Source organism: Caretta caretta, chromosome 7 (genome assembly GCF_965140235.1).
Source record: "Caretta caretta isolate rCarCar2 chromosome 7, rCarCar1.hap1, whole genome shotgun sequence".
Lineage (NCBI taxonomy): Eukaryota > Metazoa > Chordata > Testudines > Cheloniidae > Caretta > Caretta caretta.
Window position 1 is genome coordinate 122,317,314 of NC_134212.1, and position 16,790 is coordinate 122,334,103.

General features: G+C 47.9%; 1 protein-coding gene across 4 annotated transcripts in view; it reads right to left on the reverse strand.

The window, feature by feature from the left end:
• Positions 1–2,416: 2,416 nt before the first annotated feature.
• WBP1L (WW domain binding protein 1 like) overlaps positions 2,417–16,790 on the reverse strand; it is a 92,933-nt gene continuing 78,559 nt past the window's right edge. For all 4 annotated transcript variants that reach the window (XM_048858175.2, XM_048858178.2, XM_048858177.2 and 1 more), the window contains exons 3-4: positions 6,330–6,491; positions 2,417–4,652 (exon numbers count right to left, since the gene is read on the reverse strand). In XM_048858175.2, the coding sequence (XP_048714132.1) occupies positions 3,901–4,652; positions 6,330–6,491 (914 nt within the window). In that variant the 3' untranslated portion in view covers positions 2,417–3,900. The remainder of the gene's footprint in view (positions 4,653–6,329; positions 6,492–16,790) is intronic.

Sequence of the window (16,790 nt, forward strand, 5' to 3'; positions counted from 1 at the left end):
GGAGGTCATCTAGTCCAACCCCCTGCTCAAAGCAGGACCAATTCCCAACTAAATCATCCCAGCCAGGGCTTTGTCAAGCCTGACCTTAAAAACCTCTAAGGAAGGAGATTCCACCACCCCTCTAGGTAACGCATTCCAGTGCTTCACCACCCTCCTAGTGAAAAAGTTTTTCCTAATATCTAACCTAAACCTCCCCCACTGCAACTTGAGACCATTACTCCTTGTTCTGTCATCTGCTACCACTGAGAATGGTCTAGATCCATCCTTTTTGGAACCCCCCTTCAGGTAGTTGAAAGCAGCTATCAAATCCCCCGTCTCATTCTGCAGACTAAATAATCCCAGTTCCCTCAGCCTCTCCTCATAAATCATGTGCTCCAGCCCCCTAATCATTTTTGTTGCCCTCTGCTGGACTCTTTCCAATTTTTCCACATCCTTCTTGTAATGTGGGGCCCAAAACTGGACACAGTATTCCAGATGAGGCCTCACCAATGCCCAATAGAGGGGAATGATCACGTCCCTCGATCTGCTGACAATGCTCCTACTAATACAGCCCAAAATGCCATTAGCCTTCTTGGCAACAAGGTCACACTGTTGACTCATATCCAGCTTCTCATCCACTGTAACCCCTAGGTCCTTTTCTGCAGAACTGCTGCTTAGCCACTCGGTCCCTACTCTGTAGCGGTGCATGGATTAAGAAATCTGTAGTAGTGCTGATGAAGTGGATTATAAATCTGGTGATGAAGTAGGCCATGGATATGCTCTGATATTATCTCTTGGAAACCCATTCACCCTGATCACAGATGACAACTTCCTGTGATAGCTAACCACCATGAAAGACAAGTACCTATCCAGCTGTACTCACTTAAAATACAACATAAGGTGGGAAATGCCTGCCGAAACGCAGACTTATTCTCCCAAGGGAGGTGGGGAGAGCTGATGGTACCCTGGTACCATCCCGAAGGGGAGGGTGTGAGATAAGAGACATCCCACACTGGCCAGGAAAGGGTTAACGAACTGCTGTGGGCTACCTCAGTCCCACCCCATGACCCCTGCAGCAGGTGTCAGGCTTGGAGGGAGGGGTTAAAAGGGAAGAGCACAGTTCATTTAGGGCTGGCTAGGACGGAGAACAGATCCCCAGCCCCCACTCTGTGTGAGGGGCCTGGCTGGAGTCAGGAACTTCTTGAGAGCCTGCTGCCTGTCAGAGCTTCTCTGAGGGGAGGTAGGCCTGATGTGGGACTACTCTTTGCTACCAGTGCCTTGCTTGCTGCTGTGGGGTAAGACTGTGGCAGGTGGTGCCCTGTGTGAACAGGGTGGCAGCCAAATGAACCTGTTCTTGTTCCTTTACACCTGGCCAAGTTTACACTAGTGATTTTCCCTGAGCCCATCTGAGACCCAGGTTACAGGATCTTTCTACCACAAGGGTAAAGATGGTTTGGAAAAAAACAAAAAAATTGGTTTGTGCCCTTTTTGCTTCTTTATGATCTACGAAGGCAGCCAGAAAGGATTTTTCAAGCACAATGGAAGACCTTGTTTCTCACCTTAGAAACGTCAGGACTATCAACTCACTTTCCTTTGTTGCTGGAGAGGATCTTGAAGATTGAGAGAACTGAAGTGGGAGCTTCCTTATCCTTAAACTGAAAAGGCAGAGTGTTGCAAACTAACAAGGAGAACTTTTCTCCTAAATGTCTGTGAGGCCACCTTCAACACGTGGGATTTAGTGAGGAAATGTTGAGGAAGGAGAAGGTGGCGGTATAGGATTCTTATTATTAAAATCCTGCTTTCTGAAAGTTGTTAAATGCTTTTTAAGCTTTCTTGAAATATGTGAGGAAGAGAGTTTAACAATTTGCAGGTCAATTCTGTAGATGGACAGATTTTAGTTCTCTCCTCAAAGGGAAGAAATGATCAATGAGCACAGCAGCTAGCAACAATTCTCCATGGGGGAAGGGTGAGGAATAGAATTCCTAGGCTTGCAGCAAACGATCAGTTCCCTATTTGTATGAGCAACTATAAGTCTGGTCATACTGTACAAAGAACCAGTCAGAACAATTAATGTGCCATGGAGTATTTTTTAACCACATGCGCACACCATAGCATAGAACGGGCTCTGACGAATCTCAATGAAAGACTGTTTCAATGCATCCTATTGTAGAAATTGCAATTCTAGTTCCAGTGAACATCTGCTTAATGTAAGGCTGTTTGTTGGGGGAGGGGAGAGAAATGGCTGCTCTTTAAAAAACGTTGCTCATTACAGATGAACAAGCAGAAACTAAAATGCACGATCTTCGGTACAGAGGTAAAGTATTTAAATGAGAAACCTTGAATAATCCATATTTGTTACCAGCAGAACATAGTGTATGTCAAGTAAAATGTAAACACGGATTTTTGTTCTCCGTTCACAAAATGACACACACGCGAGTTATCAGAAAAGGTGTTATATTTGGTTTCCACGTTACTGAAAACTGATTTTGGTTTCGATCAATCAAATCTGAATGCCTGCGTTAAGGTTTCAATTTCCCTCCATAACAGTAATGATCGAGATGACCATAAGTAAAGGAAAGCTAGAGGGGAACCCAAGCACACTTCATATATAGATTGAGTCCTGCCCTCTTCCACAGGAACGCTCCAGGGAATGTTAGTTTCAGCTGTTTGTTTGTTTTTTCCCTTCCCTTTATACTAACAAAAACTCTACTGTTTATTAAAGCAAAGCTACAGTAAATTTTCTTGCAGTCTTACAGCAGGTTTCATGTTACCAGTAGGACATGCATGAATGTATTGCAGTCACACACACAACGCTCAGACATTATACAGTAGCCAGTTGCCACCTTAAAAAAAAAAAAAGAAAAAACCCTAGACATTCATTTCTTTTAAGTGGTCAGCGTTAGAATCGCACCAAACTTTTGGATTAAAAAAAAAAAGAATACTGCACAGGTCTCCGCTGTAAGTAATCCTTTTGCAACAGACGGAGGTTTTTCTCCATTTGTTCAACATGCATCACTGAAACTTGAAGGCACACTGGCCAAAGACAGCCCTGGTTTTTGTTTTATCATCTTAACTAAAGTGCTGCCCTAAGGGTACAAAAATAAAATGAAAAATAAAAAAAAGGCCAAACCTTTTGCAGCACACAAGCTGAATGTCATGTAGAGAGACCACAGTACTTGGAAAGGCAGCCCAGCTGCCTGGATTCTAACTCATCGCTGTGCTCAGAGAGGCATTGATTAAAGGAATATATTTGCCTTTAAAAAAAAAAAAAAGAGTATGTAAAGGCAAACTCTGCGACCCTTTTTGTAACTTGCCTGCTATAGACTAATATTCTGTCTGGAAGAAACTGGTCCTTCAGTTACCAGCATCAAGTGGGGAATCTCCTACACCACTACCTGTTGCTGAAGCACCAAAGATTACAGCACTGTTCTGATTTAGTGATTTATTGTTTGGGGGAAAACTTGGATTATCTCTACTCCCTCAAGATCACTAATCAAACCAGAACTCTTGGGCTGCTGACTGCCAGTGCTATCAGAAGCTGTGTGCTTCTGGGAAGACACCTGGAGGGTGGAGCCATACTGTATTTCTTATCCTCACAGGGTTAGACTTGCTGAGCTTTATGACTTGCAAGATAAAGCAGGTTCTGGAAAACTAAAACCAACCAAACAGTAATAATCCACCACCAAAATCATCATTAGGAAAGTTCCATTTTACCAAGGTCTCGTTTTGAAACTGAAGTCCCTACTACGTGTAGGCGGAGGGATGCGATTTTAAAAAAACAGGAGCAGTTGCCCACCCTCCCAAGCAGTGCTTTTGGGGATATTCCCAAAATTACATCGGGGGGGGGGAAAAAAGCTTGCATGACCTTTTTTAAAGTTGTTCTTACTCCTTTTATAGACTCTCCCTTATGACTCAGCCACTTTAGCTGGGAGGGTGATTGGTATGAGAGTTTGGAGAGTCCTGCTCATTTATGGTGTTCAGGAGGACACACACCGGCTGCTGAGGCAGATGGTGGTGGTTATGTTCACGGTGCTGCTCCTCGGAGGCACTGAAAAGCCCTTCTTCCTCATCCCCATGGAGGCGGCCACTGCAGCTGTCACAGAAGTCCAGAGGCCCATCCAAAGTATCGTCAATGAGCCCATCAAGCTCCTTGAGGTCATCGTCATGGTGGCCCCGGTTGCAGACGCAGACTTCAATTCCCGAGTCGCCAGTGAAACGGCGGTGTCTGCTGGGTGTCTTGTCCTTGGCATCGGGAATAGCCCTGTTATGGTCGAAGCTTTCACAGCTGTAATCTTTAAGCAGTTCCTCCTTGCTCTCGGAATCCTTATCCGGGAAGGACACAGGATCGGCCATCTCCTCCAACTCAGGGCCGGTGCTGGAGCTGCCTGGCTCGGTACCCTGCATTTTGGTGACAGTTCGTTCAGCCAGTGTCATGGAGGATTCAGGGTCCCGGACACGGAGGGACCCAGTGCTGTCAGTGCTGCTGTTAGTGCCACCTGGTGGTGGAGGAGAGCTTGTCTGTGCGGGCTGGAGGTTTCTTGGCGTATCCGGGACTGTGCTGTTGCCACCCGCTGGGACGCACTGCTGATGTAAGGCACTATATGGTGGGGGAGGGGTTGGAGGTCGGTTCACCACTTCCTCATAGGGAGGCAGTAAATAATTTGGCAAAAATCCTAAAATCGGGAGGTAGAAGTTATTTCATGTGCAATTTCATGAAATTTGTTATTTAAAATAGATCAATGTCATTCACGTAATTTATGATACTTTGCCCATCTCTAGCAGCTTCTAAACCAGCGGTTCTCAAACTGTGGGGTGGACCTACAGGGGTTGCCAGGGCTGGTTTAGACTTGCTGGGGCCCGGGGCCAAAGCCCCACCACCCAGAGCCATATCCCGAGGGTTTTAGCCTGGGTGGCAGGGCTCAGGTTACAGGCCCTGCTGCCTGGGACTGAAGCCCTTGGGCTTTTGCTTTGGCCCCTCAGCCTGGGGCAGTGTGGCTGGGTTTTGCCCCCCTCTTCTCCCTCAGGATGGTGGGGATCAGGCGAGTTCAGGCTTTGGTCCCCCCTCCTGGGGTTGTGTAGTAATTTTTGTTGTCAGAAAGCGGTCGTGGTGCAATGAAGTTTGAGAACCCCTGGATTCTAAACCAAGCAACAATGAGTTAGCATCATCCCCTATGTGAGGAGATAATTATCACATTTTAGAGAATGGGAAACTGAGGCACAGAGAGAACGTGACTAGATCAAGGTCAGAGGGAGTCCGTACAGAGCTGGGAATAAAATCCAGATCTCTTGACTCCCAGTCCCATGCTTTAGCTATTAGACCACCCTGAACAGTGCACTATAAATTACAGCAGAGAATAATCCTGTATTGGTTGCAGGAAACCGACTAGGTGACTTCACAGATTGCTAGGCTGGGGTTCTCTAATCACTGGTGTTTACATTTAAAAAAAAAAAAAATCAAAGATTTCACCCCCCTGAAGCTTTTTGCATATGTAAGAGGAGGCAGCAACTAGAGTAAAATTAAGAGACTTGGCCCCTATGTTGTTTTAATATTGGATTCAGTATTTCTGGTGTGGCCAGAGTGAAACCCTATCACCACGAGTGGCTAGGGGAACACTATATTTGTGCTTATAATGGACCCACAAATCAATTAAAGGTTTTCCTAAGGAGACAAAACAGGCTGAAGTGGACTGAATTAAGCAACTGATCAAAACACTCTTTAAACAGTATAACTTCAAGGGAAATGTCCTTATATCATAATGCATCAGGGCAACTGCATTCTCTCCTCTTTCTGCCAATATAGCTCCCACAGATGCAGTAACAATGAATCTGTTAACTCACTGGAAATCTAGCATGGTCTAGTAGGCAGAGTATAGGATTGGGAACCAGGAGGGTCACAGCTGAGTCATCATTCCCACCTGGCCCCTGAGTGACCAATCTCTGTCAAGCCACTTTCTTTACCTCAGTCAAACCAGCTGCAAAAATAGGTTACATAGCAGGCGTATCAAAGAAAGATCGCTCCAAGCTCTCCTGAATACGGTCTTTTAAAAACCTCTCCATGGCTCCAGGAAAAGGTACAGATAACCCAGGAGCAGAAAAATGACAGGGATAAAGGCCCTGTTGCTGGCACAGTTCTGCTTCCAGAGTCAGCAGGGCCACATGTTCCAGGCAGCTAGAATTTACCTCCTTCTCTCCACAAACCACAAGTTAGGCAGCAGCAGCCCCCAACCTCTCCCTCTGACCCAGCAGCTTCTCCCCTCCTCCACCCGACATGGCGAATTCTTTGGTCTTTACTCTTTCAAAAGCCAGCCTGCTCCCTGTTGCATCTAGGAAGATCTGTAGGAAGTACATACGGAAATAAAATGGCAGAGCTGAGTAGTTATGGGCTTCCCGGTAAGCAATCAAGTTAATCTCGTGTTGCCGCTGCTGTGCCTGGAGGCGGTGTTTGGCACGCCGATGATGGCAAACGCAACAGCAGCTAAGTATGATGATGACAGTCCACACCAGCCAGAACCCTGGGAACAAACAGGGAGGGAAGAACCGGTTATTCACAGTGCAATTCATTTCCGTGGGGGGAGAAATGCGAAGTACACACAAGATGCAGTGGAAAAGATTATGGGATAATATTTAAAGCAACGAGGTGCAAACCTAAAGCTGCAACGTCTGCAGATGTTCTATATGTTACACTTGTGTTCAAAAATATACAGGTTACAACTAGGCTCCACAGCGATATATTGACCCTAACAACAAACTGGGCAATTTTATACGTGCTTCAGCACTCGAAAGAGCAGAGTTCTGGGAGAGATCACGAACATGCTCGGGACACAGCTCCAAGCTGTCCAGGCACCATGCTTCCTGTCAAACATCTCACCCATCATAAATGTTTGTTCTAGGCAAAAAATATGGTTCCATATAGAGCTGATGATGGCAAAACAGATGACTCTAGACCAGAAGGATACTTCAGCTTCAAACGATAGATCTCACCCAAGCAGCAGTATACATCAGCACTGAGTTTCTCTTTTCCCCGGGGGTGCCGCGCCCCCACTCCTCTCCCTCCCCTGAGGCCCCACCCTTGTTCCACCTCTTCCTGCCACCGCTCTGACCCCTCCCCAGTCCCCAGCCTGCTTGCTGCTCTCCCCCTTGCCCCAAGCCCCTCCCCTAGCTGCCAATCAGCAAATTGGAGGTGCCTTCAAACAGCTGTTGCTGGTGGGTACTGAGCACCCACTATCTTTTTTCTGGGAGCGCTCCAGCCTCGGAGCGCCCATGGAGTCGGCGCCTATGGCAGTATATGAAGGGCCCTGACAAATGTTAGACTTCCTTTGTAATCTAAGGACAGAGAACAAGTCTGATATTGATCTGACTGGAGACTAACATTTCTCATTAGTAAATTACCGAATATGTAAACTTTGGTGTGCCTGGCACACATGAAGAGGGTGCACGAGGATGACGACCTTGAGGACTTCACCTTCTGTGGCTGCCTAAGAGATGGGATATGGGAGGCTCTGGTGAGAGGAGACAGGTCGGGGGGACTAGGGCTTGTGCCTCCTGCATGGCATGGGGTTGGAACAGGGGAGCCACAGCAGTGCCAGCCCCCACAGGGCCTCCCAGGGTCTCAGCTGGGGCCAGCTCTAGGGCAGTGTTTTTCAAACCGTGGGTCGCCTTGCTTTGGTCATCACTGCCAACCAGGACGTTAAAAGTCCCATTGGCGGGGCTGCCCAGCTAAGGCAGGCTAGTGCTTACCTTTTCCGACACTGCGCTGTGGCCTAGAAGCAGCCAGCAGTGGGTCCGGCTTCTAGGCAGGGGGCCACGGGGCTCCGCGTGCTGCCCCCGCCCCGAGCACCGGCTCCGCACTCCCACTGGCTGGCTTGGGGGAGGGGTGGGAGTGGTGCCTGCGAGCGAGAGTGACACGGAACCAGACCTGCTGCTGGCCACTTCTGGGGTACAGCGTGGTCCATGGTGCACCCCAGCTGAGCTGCTGACCGGGAGCTGCCCAAGGTAAGTCCATGCCCCAACCCTGCGCCCCTGCCCTAAGCCCCTCCCCCCCAAACCTGGAATCCCTTCCTGCACTCCAAACCCCTCATCCCAGGCCTCAACCCAGAGCCTGCACTCCCAGCCCAGACCCCCTAATACACCCCGACCCCCTACCCCAGCCCAGCACCCCTCCTGCACCCCAAACTCCTCATCCCCAGCCCAGAGCCCTGACCCCCTCCTGCACCCCAACCCCCTGTCCCAGGCCAGAGCCCCCTCCCCCACACACACTCATTCCCGGCCCCATCCCGCAGCCCTCACCCTCACCCCCCAACCCTCTGCCCCAGCCCTGAGCCCCTCCCACACCCCAAACCCTTAATCCCCAGCTCTGTTGGGTTGTGGGCATCTACAATTTTCTTCAACTGGGTCCCCAGCAAAAAAGTTTGAAAACCACTGCTCTAGGGTGCAGGGCTCAGACCTCCCCACTCTGGTATTAACGAAATGGGTGTGAATTGAGTTGTTCACAAAAAGCAGATCTTTTTCTCATGACAGAAGCAAGCAGGGAGCAGGCAACAGAACACTGGCATAGCATGTCATCACTTTATTTTGTATTCCTTTAATTGCACAGGCTGAAAAATTATCTATTGAATTAAGAAAAGATTGACACACACCCAGTGACAGCCAAATCTCTCCAAAGACCTAACTGGAAATTCAACCCTGTGGGATAGGCCTCTCCTGGGATTAGGAGGAATAGGAGTTGGGGGGAAGGAGGCTATCCACCCCCTGTTGGAGGGTAAAGGACCCTGCAGCCCCCCCCATCCTACTGCAACTGTGGCTGCAACTTCTGAAAGAACTCTAAACTTTCTTACATCCTTACTTAGGACACTGAAAAACTCCATAAAGGCCCAAAAATCAGTGAGAGGCGAAGTTTGTTTTTGTACATTTCCCTTTTGTTTGAATTCCCGTGAATGTGAGTAACAAACTTCTGAAACATAAAACAAAATTTCCTTTTGGAGTCCAGCACTTTTGATAATCCAAAAGGAAACTTTTCAAAAAAACCCACACCAGTCTTTTCCACTGGTTGTGGTCACTCCTGCTTTCATTTCTCTCATTCTGAACAACATAAAGTCAACCATTCAAACTCTTTGGTTTTTGTGCATTAACACAATGCTTTTTCACAAGGGAATTTTAAAACAAAACTCTTTTTATCCACCTCTCTCCAAAAAGCAAACCTGCCCCAACCACTCTACACCAGGACAATATTTCTAGAAATATCTGTTTTACATAGGATTCTGCCTTGCTAGCCACAATGTTTAGCGGTGTTTGGTTCAGATTCATCTCTGGTTTATTCTTTTTAAACCTAATTTTTGGCCTAACTTACTTAGCAGCGCCCCTTTACAAATACACACACACACACACACACACAGGTGCTGAGAGCATCTGCATAGTTAAGGTTTACTTTTAGAAGGTGGGGAGAGGGAGCAAGAAAAATCTAGAAATCTCTGGAATGAGCAATCATTCATTCCAAACTTAGGACAGAAAGTAGTGTACCACTGCACTAACTTTGAATAATTTCATTGTACTCAGTTCAAACAAACAAATACAATCTACTGTGCCTCCAAGCTCTTAGAATGGCGCCTTGTCTTGACAATGGGAGATAGACAAATCAGCCCAAATTCCTATCTTGGCCAAGCAAATGAAGTACTGGATCTCTCTTTCATTATACAATTAGATTTCCATTCCTCTAGGAAAATTATCTTGTGCCCAGAAGTGTTGATGTTGATGTAGGAGTACTCTGCATCTCCTGATATCTGTAGGTAAGTCCTGTTTAAAGCTCCCATGCAGTTTTTCTAGCTAGTCTACTCTGCCGGGCTTACTGTATGGGTGACAGAAAAGAATGTGAAAACAACGAGGAGTCCTTGTGACGCCTTAGAGACTTTTATTTGGGCATAAGCTTTTGTGGGCTAAAACCCACTTCATCAGATGCATGGAGTGAAAAATACAGTAAGCAGTATATATATTACAGAATGTGAAAAGATGGGAGTTGCCTTACCGAGTGGGGGGTCAGTGCTAACGAGGCCAATGCAATCAAGGTGGATGTCACCCATTTCCAACAGTTGACAAGAAGGTGTCAGTATCAGCTGAGGGAAAATGACTTTTTGTAGTGACCCATCCACTCCCAAATTTGTTAGTCTCTATGGGTATGTCTACACTATGACATTAAGTCGAATTTATTAGAAGTCGATTTTTTAGAAAGCGATTTTAGACAGTCAATTGTGTGTGTCCCCACTAAACGTATTAAGTCGGCGGAGTGAGTCCACAGTACCGAGGCTAGCGTCGACTTTCGGAGTGTTGCACTGTGGGTAGCTATCCCACAGTTCCCGCAGTCTCCGCCGCCCATTGGAATTCTGGGTTGTGCTCCCAATGCCTGATGGGGCAAAAACATTGTTGCCGGTAGTTTTGGGTACATGTCGTCAGTTGCCCCTCCCTCCGTGAAAGCAATGGCAGACGATCGTTTCGCAACTTTTTTCTGTGCGGGCGCCATACTGCTTTCAGCAGCCAGTGCAGTAGGTCTGCAAACCATCGTCATCATCCACCGCTTCCGCTACCACTCTGCTCTCCTGGTGGTCTTGCAGGGCCGATTCCGCTGCAACTCTGCTCAGCTGCTCTTGTCTCGCCATACCACGGCAAGCGTGCAGCCTGCTCAACTGTTGTGTCCTGGCAGCAGACGGTGCCGTAGGTCTGCAAAACTGGTCATCCAACCACTGCTTCCCTTGCAACTCTGCTCTCCTGCAGACGCCATACCACAGCAAGCATGGAGCCCGCTCAGATCACCGTGGCAGTTATGAGCATTGTAAACACCTTGCGCATTATCATGCAGTATATGCAGAACCAGAACCTGCAAAAGCAGGCGAGGAGGTGATGGCAGCGCGGTGATGAGAGTGATGAGGACATGGACACAGACTTCTCTCAAAGCACGGGACCCGGCAATTTGGACATCCTGGTGACAATGGGGCAGGTTCATGCGGTGGAACGCTGATTCTGGGGCCGGGAAACAAGCACAGACTGGTGGGACTGCACAGTGTTGCAGGGCTGGGATGATTCCCAGTGGCTGCGAAACTTTCGCATGCGTAAGGGCATTTTCATGGAACTTTGTGACTTGCTTTCTCCTACCCTGAAGCGCAAAAATACCAAGATGAGAGCAGATCTCATAGTTCACAAGCGAGTGGCGATAGCCCTCTGGAAGTTTGCAACGCCATACAGCTACCAGTCAGTCGGGAATCAATTTGGAGTGGGCAAATCTACTGTGGGGGCTGCTGTGATCCAAGTAGCCAACGCAATCACTGAGCTGCTGCTAACAAGAGTAGTGACTCTGGGAAATATGCAGGCCGTAGTGGATGGCTTTGCTGCAATTGGATTCCCTAACTGTGGTGGGGCAATAGACAGAATGCATATCCCTATCTTGGGACAGGATCACCAAGGCAGCCAGTACATAAACCAAAAGGGGTACTTTTCAATTGTGCTGTAAGCACTGGTGGATCACAAGGGACGTTTCACCAACATCAAGCTGGGATGGCCAGAAAAGGTACATGACGCTCGCATCTTCAGAAACTCTGGTCTGTATGAACAGCTGCAGCAAGGGACTTACTTCCCAGAGCAGAAAATAACCGATGGGGATGTTGAAATGCTTATAGTTATCCTTGGGGACCCAGCCTACCCCTTAATGCCATGGCTCATGAAGCCATACACAGGCACCCTGGACAGAAGTAAGGAGCTGTTCAACTATAGTCTGAGCAAGTGCAGAATGGTGGCAGAATGTGCATCTGGAAATTTAAAAGCGCGCTGGTGCAGTTTACTGACTCGGTTAGACCTCAGAGAAACCAATATTCCCATTGCTATTACTGCTTGCTGTGTGCTCCACAATATCTGTGAGAGTAAGGGGGAGACATTTATGGCAGGGTGGGAAGTTGAGGCAAATCGCCTGGCTGCTGATTACGCACAGCCAGACACCAGGGTGGTTAGAAGAGCACAGCAGGGTGTGCTGCGCAGCAGAGAAGCTTTGAAAACCAGTTTCATGGCTGACCAGGTTCACTCTACTTCCCTGTAAGCCAACCGCCCTCCTCTCCCCGCTTTGATCACCGCTTGCAGGGGCAATAAAGTCACTGTTGTTTCAAATTCATGCATTCTTTATTAATTCGTCATACAAATAGGGGGATAACTGCCTAGGTAGCCTGGGTGGGGTGGGGGACGAGGGAAGCACCAGGTGGGGTGCGGGAGGAGGGAAGGACAAGGCCACATTGCACTTCAAAACTTATTGAATGCCAGCCTTCTGTTGCTTGGGCAGTCCTCTGGGGTGGAGTGGTTGGGTGCTCGGAGGCCCCCCGTCCCGCGTTCTTGGGCGTCTGGGAGAGGATGCTATGGAACTTGGGGAAGAGGGTGGTTGGTTACACAGGGGCTGCAGTGGTGGTCTGTGCCTTTCCTGCACACCTCAACCAAATACCGGAGCATATCAGTTTGATCCTCCAGTAGCCTCAGCATTGCATCCTGCCTCCTTTCATCATGCTGCCGCCACCTTTCCTCTTGATCCCGCCACCTCTCCTGTTGCTCCAGCCATCTGTCCTCACGTTCATTTTGTGCTTTCCTGGAATCTGCCATTGTTTGCCTCCACGCATTCTGCTGGGCTCCTTCAGTGCGGGAGGACTGCATGAGCTCAGAGAAAATTTCATCGCAAGTGAGTTTTTTTCGCCTTCTTATCTGTGCTAGCCTCTGGGACAGAGATGCTAGTCGCAGTGTTGAAATATCTGCAGCCGCAAGAGGAAAGAAAGGGAGATTAAAACTGAAAAAGACACACTGGCCATTTAAAAGGAGGAGCTGATGTTTTTGGGTTAATGTGCAGCACAAACCCAACTAAACCCCCCCGACACCCAATTCTCTGGAATGATCACTTCACCCCTCCCCCCACCACGACAGCAGAGATGATTTCTTTTCAGCCACAGGCAAACAGCCAAGCAGGAACGGCCACCTCTGATGTCCCCTTAATAAAATTCCCCTATTTCAACCAGGTGACCATGAATAATATCACTCCCCTGAGGATAACACGAGAGATAAAGAACGGATGTTGCTTGAATGCCAGCTAACACTGGACACACGCTGCCATGCTTTCTTATGCAATAATTCCAGATTACGTGCTACTGGCCTGCCGTGGTAAAGTGTCCTACCAGGCTGCAATAAGGCTGCCCTCCCCAGAAACCTTTTGCAAAGGCTTTGGGAGTACCTCCAGGACAGCTTCATTGAGATGTCCCTGGAGGATTTCCCTCCATCCCCAGACAAGTTAACAGACTTTTCCAGAAGCTGTACTGGCCGCGAATGCATCCCAAGTCTTTAGGGCAAATTAATCATTAAACACACTTGCTTTTAAACTGTGTATTATATTTACAAAGGTACACTCACCAGAGGTGCCTTCTCCGCCTTCAACATCCGGGAGCCCGGGGTTGGGAGGGTATTGGCTCCAGGGTGATAAACAGTTCCTGGCTGTCGGGGAGAACGGTTTCTCTGCTTGCCTGGTGTGCGCTATCATCTTCCTCGTCCCCAAAATCCTCATCCCTGTTGCGTGAGACTCCCTTGCAGGAGTCCACGTACAGGTGTGGGGTAGTTGTAGGGGCACCTCCTAGAATTGCATGCAGTTCATCACAGAAGCGGCATGTCTGGGGCTCTGACCCCGAGCGGGTGTTTGCCTCTTGGGTTTTTTTGGTAGGCTTGCCTGAGCTCCTTAAGTTTCACACGGCACTGCTGCGGGTCCCTGTGATAGCCTCTGTCCTTCATGCCCTTGGAGATTTTTTCAAATATTTTGGCATTTCGTCTTTTGGAACGGAGTTCTGATAACACAGATTTGTCTCCCCATACAGCGATCAGATTCAGTACCTCCCGTTCGGTCCATGCTGGAGCTCTTTTGCGATTCTGGGACTCCATGGTCATCTCTGCTGATGAGCTCTGCATGGTCACACCACGATGGCCAAACAGGAAATGAAATTCAAAAATCTGCAGGGCTTTTCCTGTGCACCTGGCCAGTGCATCCGAGTTGAGAGTGCTGTCCAGAGCGGTCTCAATGGAGCACTTTGGGATTGCTCCTGGAGGCCAATACCGTCGAATTGCATACACACTAACCCAAATTTGACCCGCTGATGTCAATTTCAACGCTAATCCCCTCGTCGGGGAGGAGTACAGAAATCGATTTTAAGAGCCCAATAAGTCGACAACAATGGCTTCATTGTGTGGACGGGTGCAAGGTTAAATCCATCTAACGCTGCTAAATTCGACCTAAACTCCTACGACCTAAACTCGTAGTGTAGACCAGGGCTATGGCTACGGCTACACTTGCAAATGTAGAGCGCTTTGAGTTAAATCAGCCTTCATAGAGCACAGTGGGGAAAGCGCGGCCGTCTGTCCACATTGACAGCGTCAAGCGCACTGGCGTGGCCACATCTGCAGCACTTGCAGTGGCATTGGGAGCGGTACGTTATGGGCAGCTATCTCAGCATGCAATTGACTGCAACGTGCTTTTCAAATGGGGGGGTGGAGTGTGACAGGGAGTGTGTTGTGTGTATGTGGGGGGACAGAGTGGATTTTTGGAGTGCTGAAAGCATGTCAGCATGCTGTCTTGTAAGTTCAGACAGCAGCAGACTCCCCCTCCTCCCCGCCTCTCTCTCTCACACACACACACACACACACAGCATTCCACAGTAATGCTTTGTCTCAGCGCCAGCTTTCAAAGGACATATCCGCATTCCTAGGCATGTTCAAAACAATGACAAGAGTGGCCACTTGACTTAAGGGGATTATGGGATGTTTCCCGAGGCTGAGCAGAGCGCAGTAATGCAACACCTTGTTCACAGTGAAGCCTGGGCATTTCACCGACTACGCACCAAGTGTTAATCTTCTCGCTGAGGTAGAGTACCAGGAGCCCTCTAGCCGTGGAGTCAGAGAGCTCTACTTGTCTTGCCAGCGTGGATGGGGAGTGAGCTGGGGCGCCCAGGACTGCTTTAATGCGCTCTAACTCACAGGTGTAGCCAAGCCCTATGGTGCCACAAGGACTCCTTGTTGTTTTTGCTGATACAGACTAACACGGCTACCACTCAGAAAAGAATGTGAACTTTTGAGTAACAAGAGTGACAAGGAATGTCTCAATGTTCCATCCTGATGTCAGAATTTTGGTATTTCTCTCTCCCCAAAAAGAAAATGAGTACTTGTGAAACTTTAGAGACTAACAAATTTATTTGAGCATAAGCTTTCGTGAGCTACAGCTCACTTCAACGAAAGTTTATACTCAAATAAATTTGTTAGTCTCTAAGGTGCCACAAGTACTCCTTTTCTTTTTGCGGACACAGACTAACACGGCTGCTACCCTGAAACCTCTCTCCCCCAGTCACTCCCACTCCAAAGAGGCCTTTATCCAGAGTACTGAGGATTGCCCCACTCCAATCTCCAACACTGCTTGGAGGGGCTGATTTGCAATCAGCACCTTTCTGGCTGAAGATGAATGGACAGAACTCCTCTTGAAAGAGATGCTATCCACTCACTCAAGCCCTAGCTAGACTAGGAAGTGAGAAACCAGTCATTGAAATCAGGTCTTTCACATAGCATTATTATGGAGCCAGCACTATGGCAGGTCTAGATTTCATTTAATCTCGAGAAGAAAAGAGCAAGGAAAGAGGAGAGGAGAGAGATATGGAGAAAGTCATCCAGAGCCATACTCAAAAAACAGCTGCGAATTACACCCACCCTTTTCCAACTGTTACAGGGTTGCTAAAATAAACACAGAAGCAGATTACTGTAGTACATTTTATCAGTTAATTTCCAGAAGAATTATTCCCATACTGGTAAGCTGTGCATGTTCAGTTAAGATGTGCTGGAGAGATGCCACTGTTAAGCAATTGCAGCTGAGACAGCAGAATTCTTCTATTGGGATAGCTGCTCCCTCCCACGTCTTAGTCCTCCAGATACAAATAAAATATTTCTAAATAAATCTTATTGCAAAGGAACCCAAAGTGCTTTACAAGACAAACTGACAGACAAGCTGGATGGAGGGGCTCAAGTAAAGCACAGTTACCTCTGGGGTGAAGTGTGGCAACTGAATAACACAGCAATATCACACAACAGTTCAGGATAGTAAATTAATGCTGGATTCCACTGAAACTGCAGGTGGACTTTGAGGGAGGCAGAACATAATTAACTTGCCTGTCATCTGACCAATACACTAGGAACACCACACCCTATTCTTATGGAAAGGATCATGGGATTGTTCTTGACCAGAAGCAGTCAAGACTTCTGCTGTATTCCTCATATGAATTTCCGGAACCAGAGCCAGCAAACACCATGCGGAGGGATTGGTTCACTGACCACCAACACTTCTTGCATCCTGTAGGTATTCATAGGTGGCCTCCCCGCCATGCCCCAATTACTGACTCAGCCCAGGCCAGAATAGCTTGTTGGATGAGAGGATCATAGTGCAAGATGTTAAAAGTTGCAGGCCATAAAAATCTTAAAACATAGCAAATATGTTGTGCAACGATTTATTTGAAGTGAAAGTATGAATATAAGGCTAAGCGCAAAGATGTCTAGTAAGATACACTGAAAATACTGTGCTTACGAGAGGGGAAAAGCACATTAGGGAGTGAACTATACGTGAGTGCACTGAGTGTTGACTGACCTGGAACGAGCAACGGTGAAAATGTGAACAGAAACACATGCAGGATCATGCACAGAATAGGTTGTTCTTTCTGGAGGTGGGGGAGAGTAGGGGATTTCCAAAGTCACCCACACAAGACTGGCCACATAGCAATTATCAG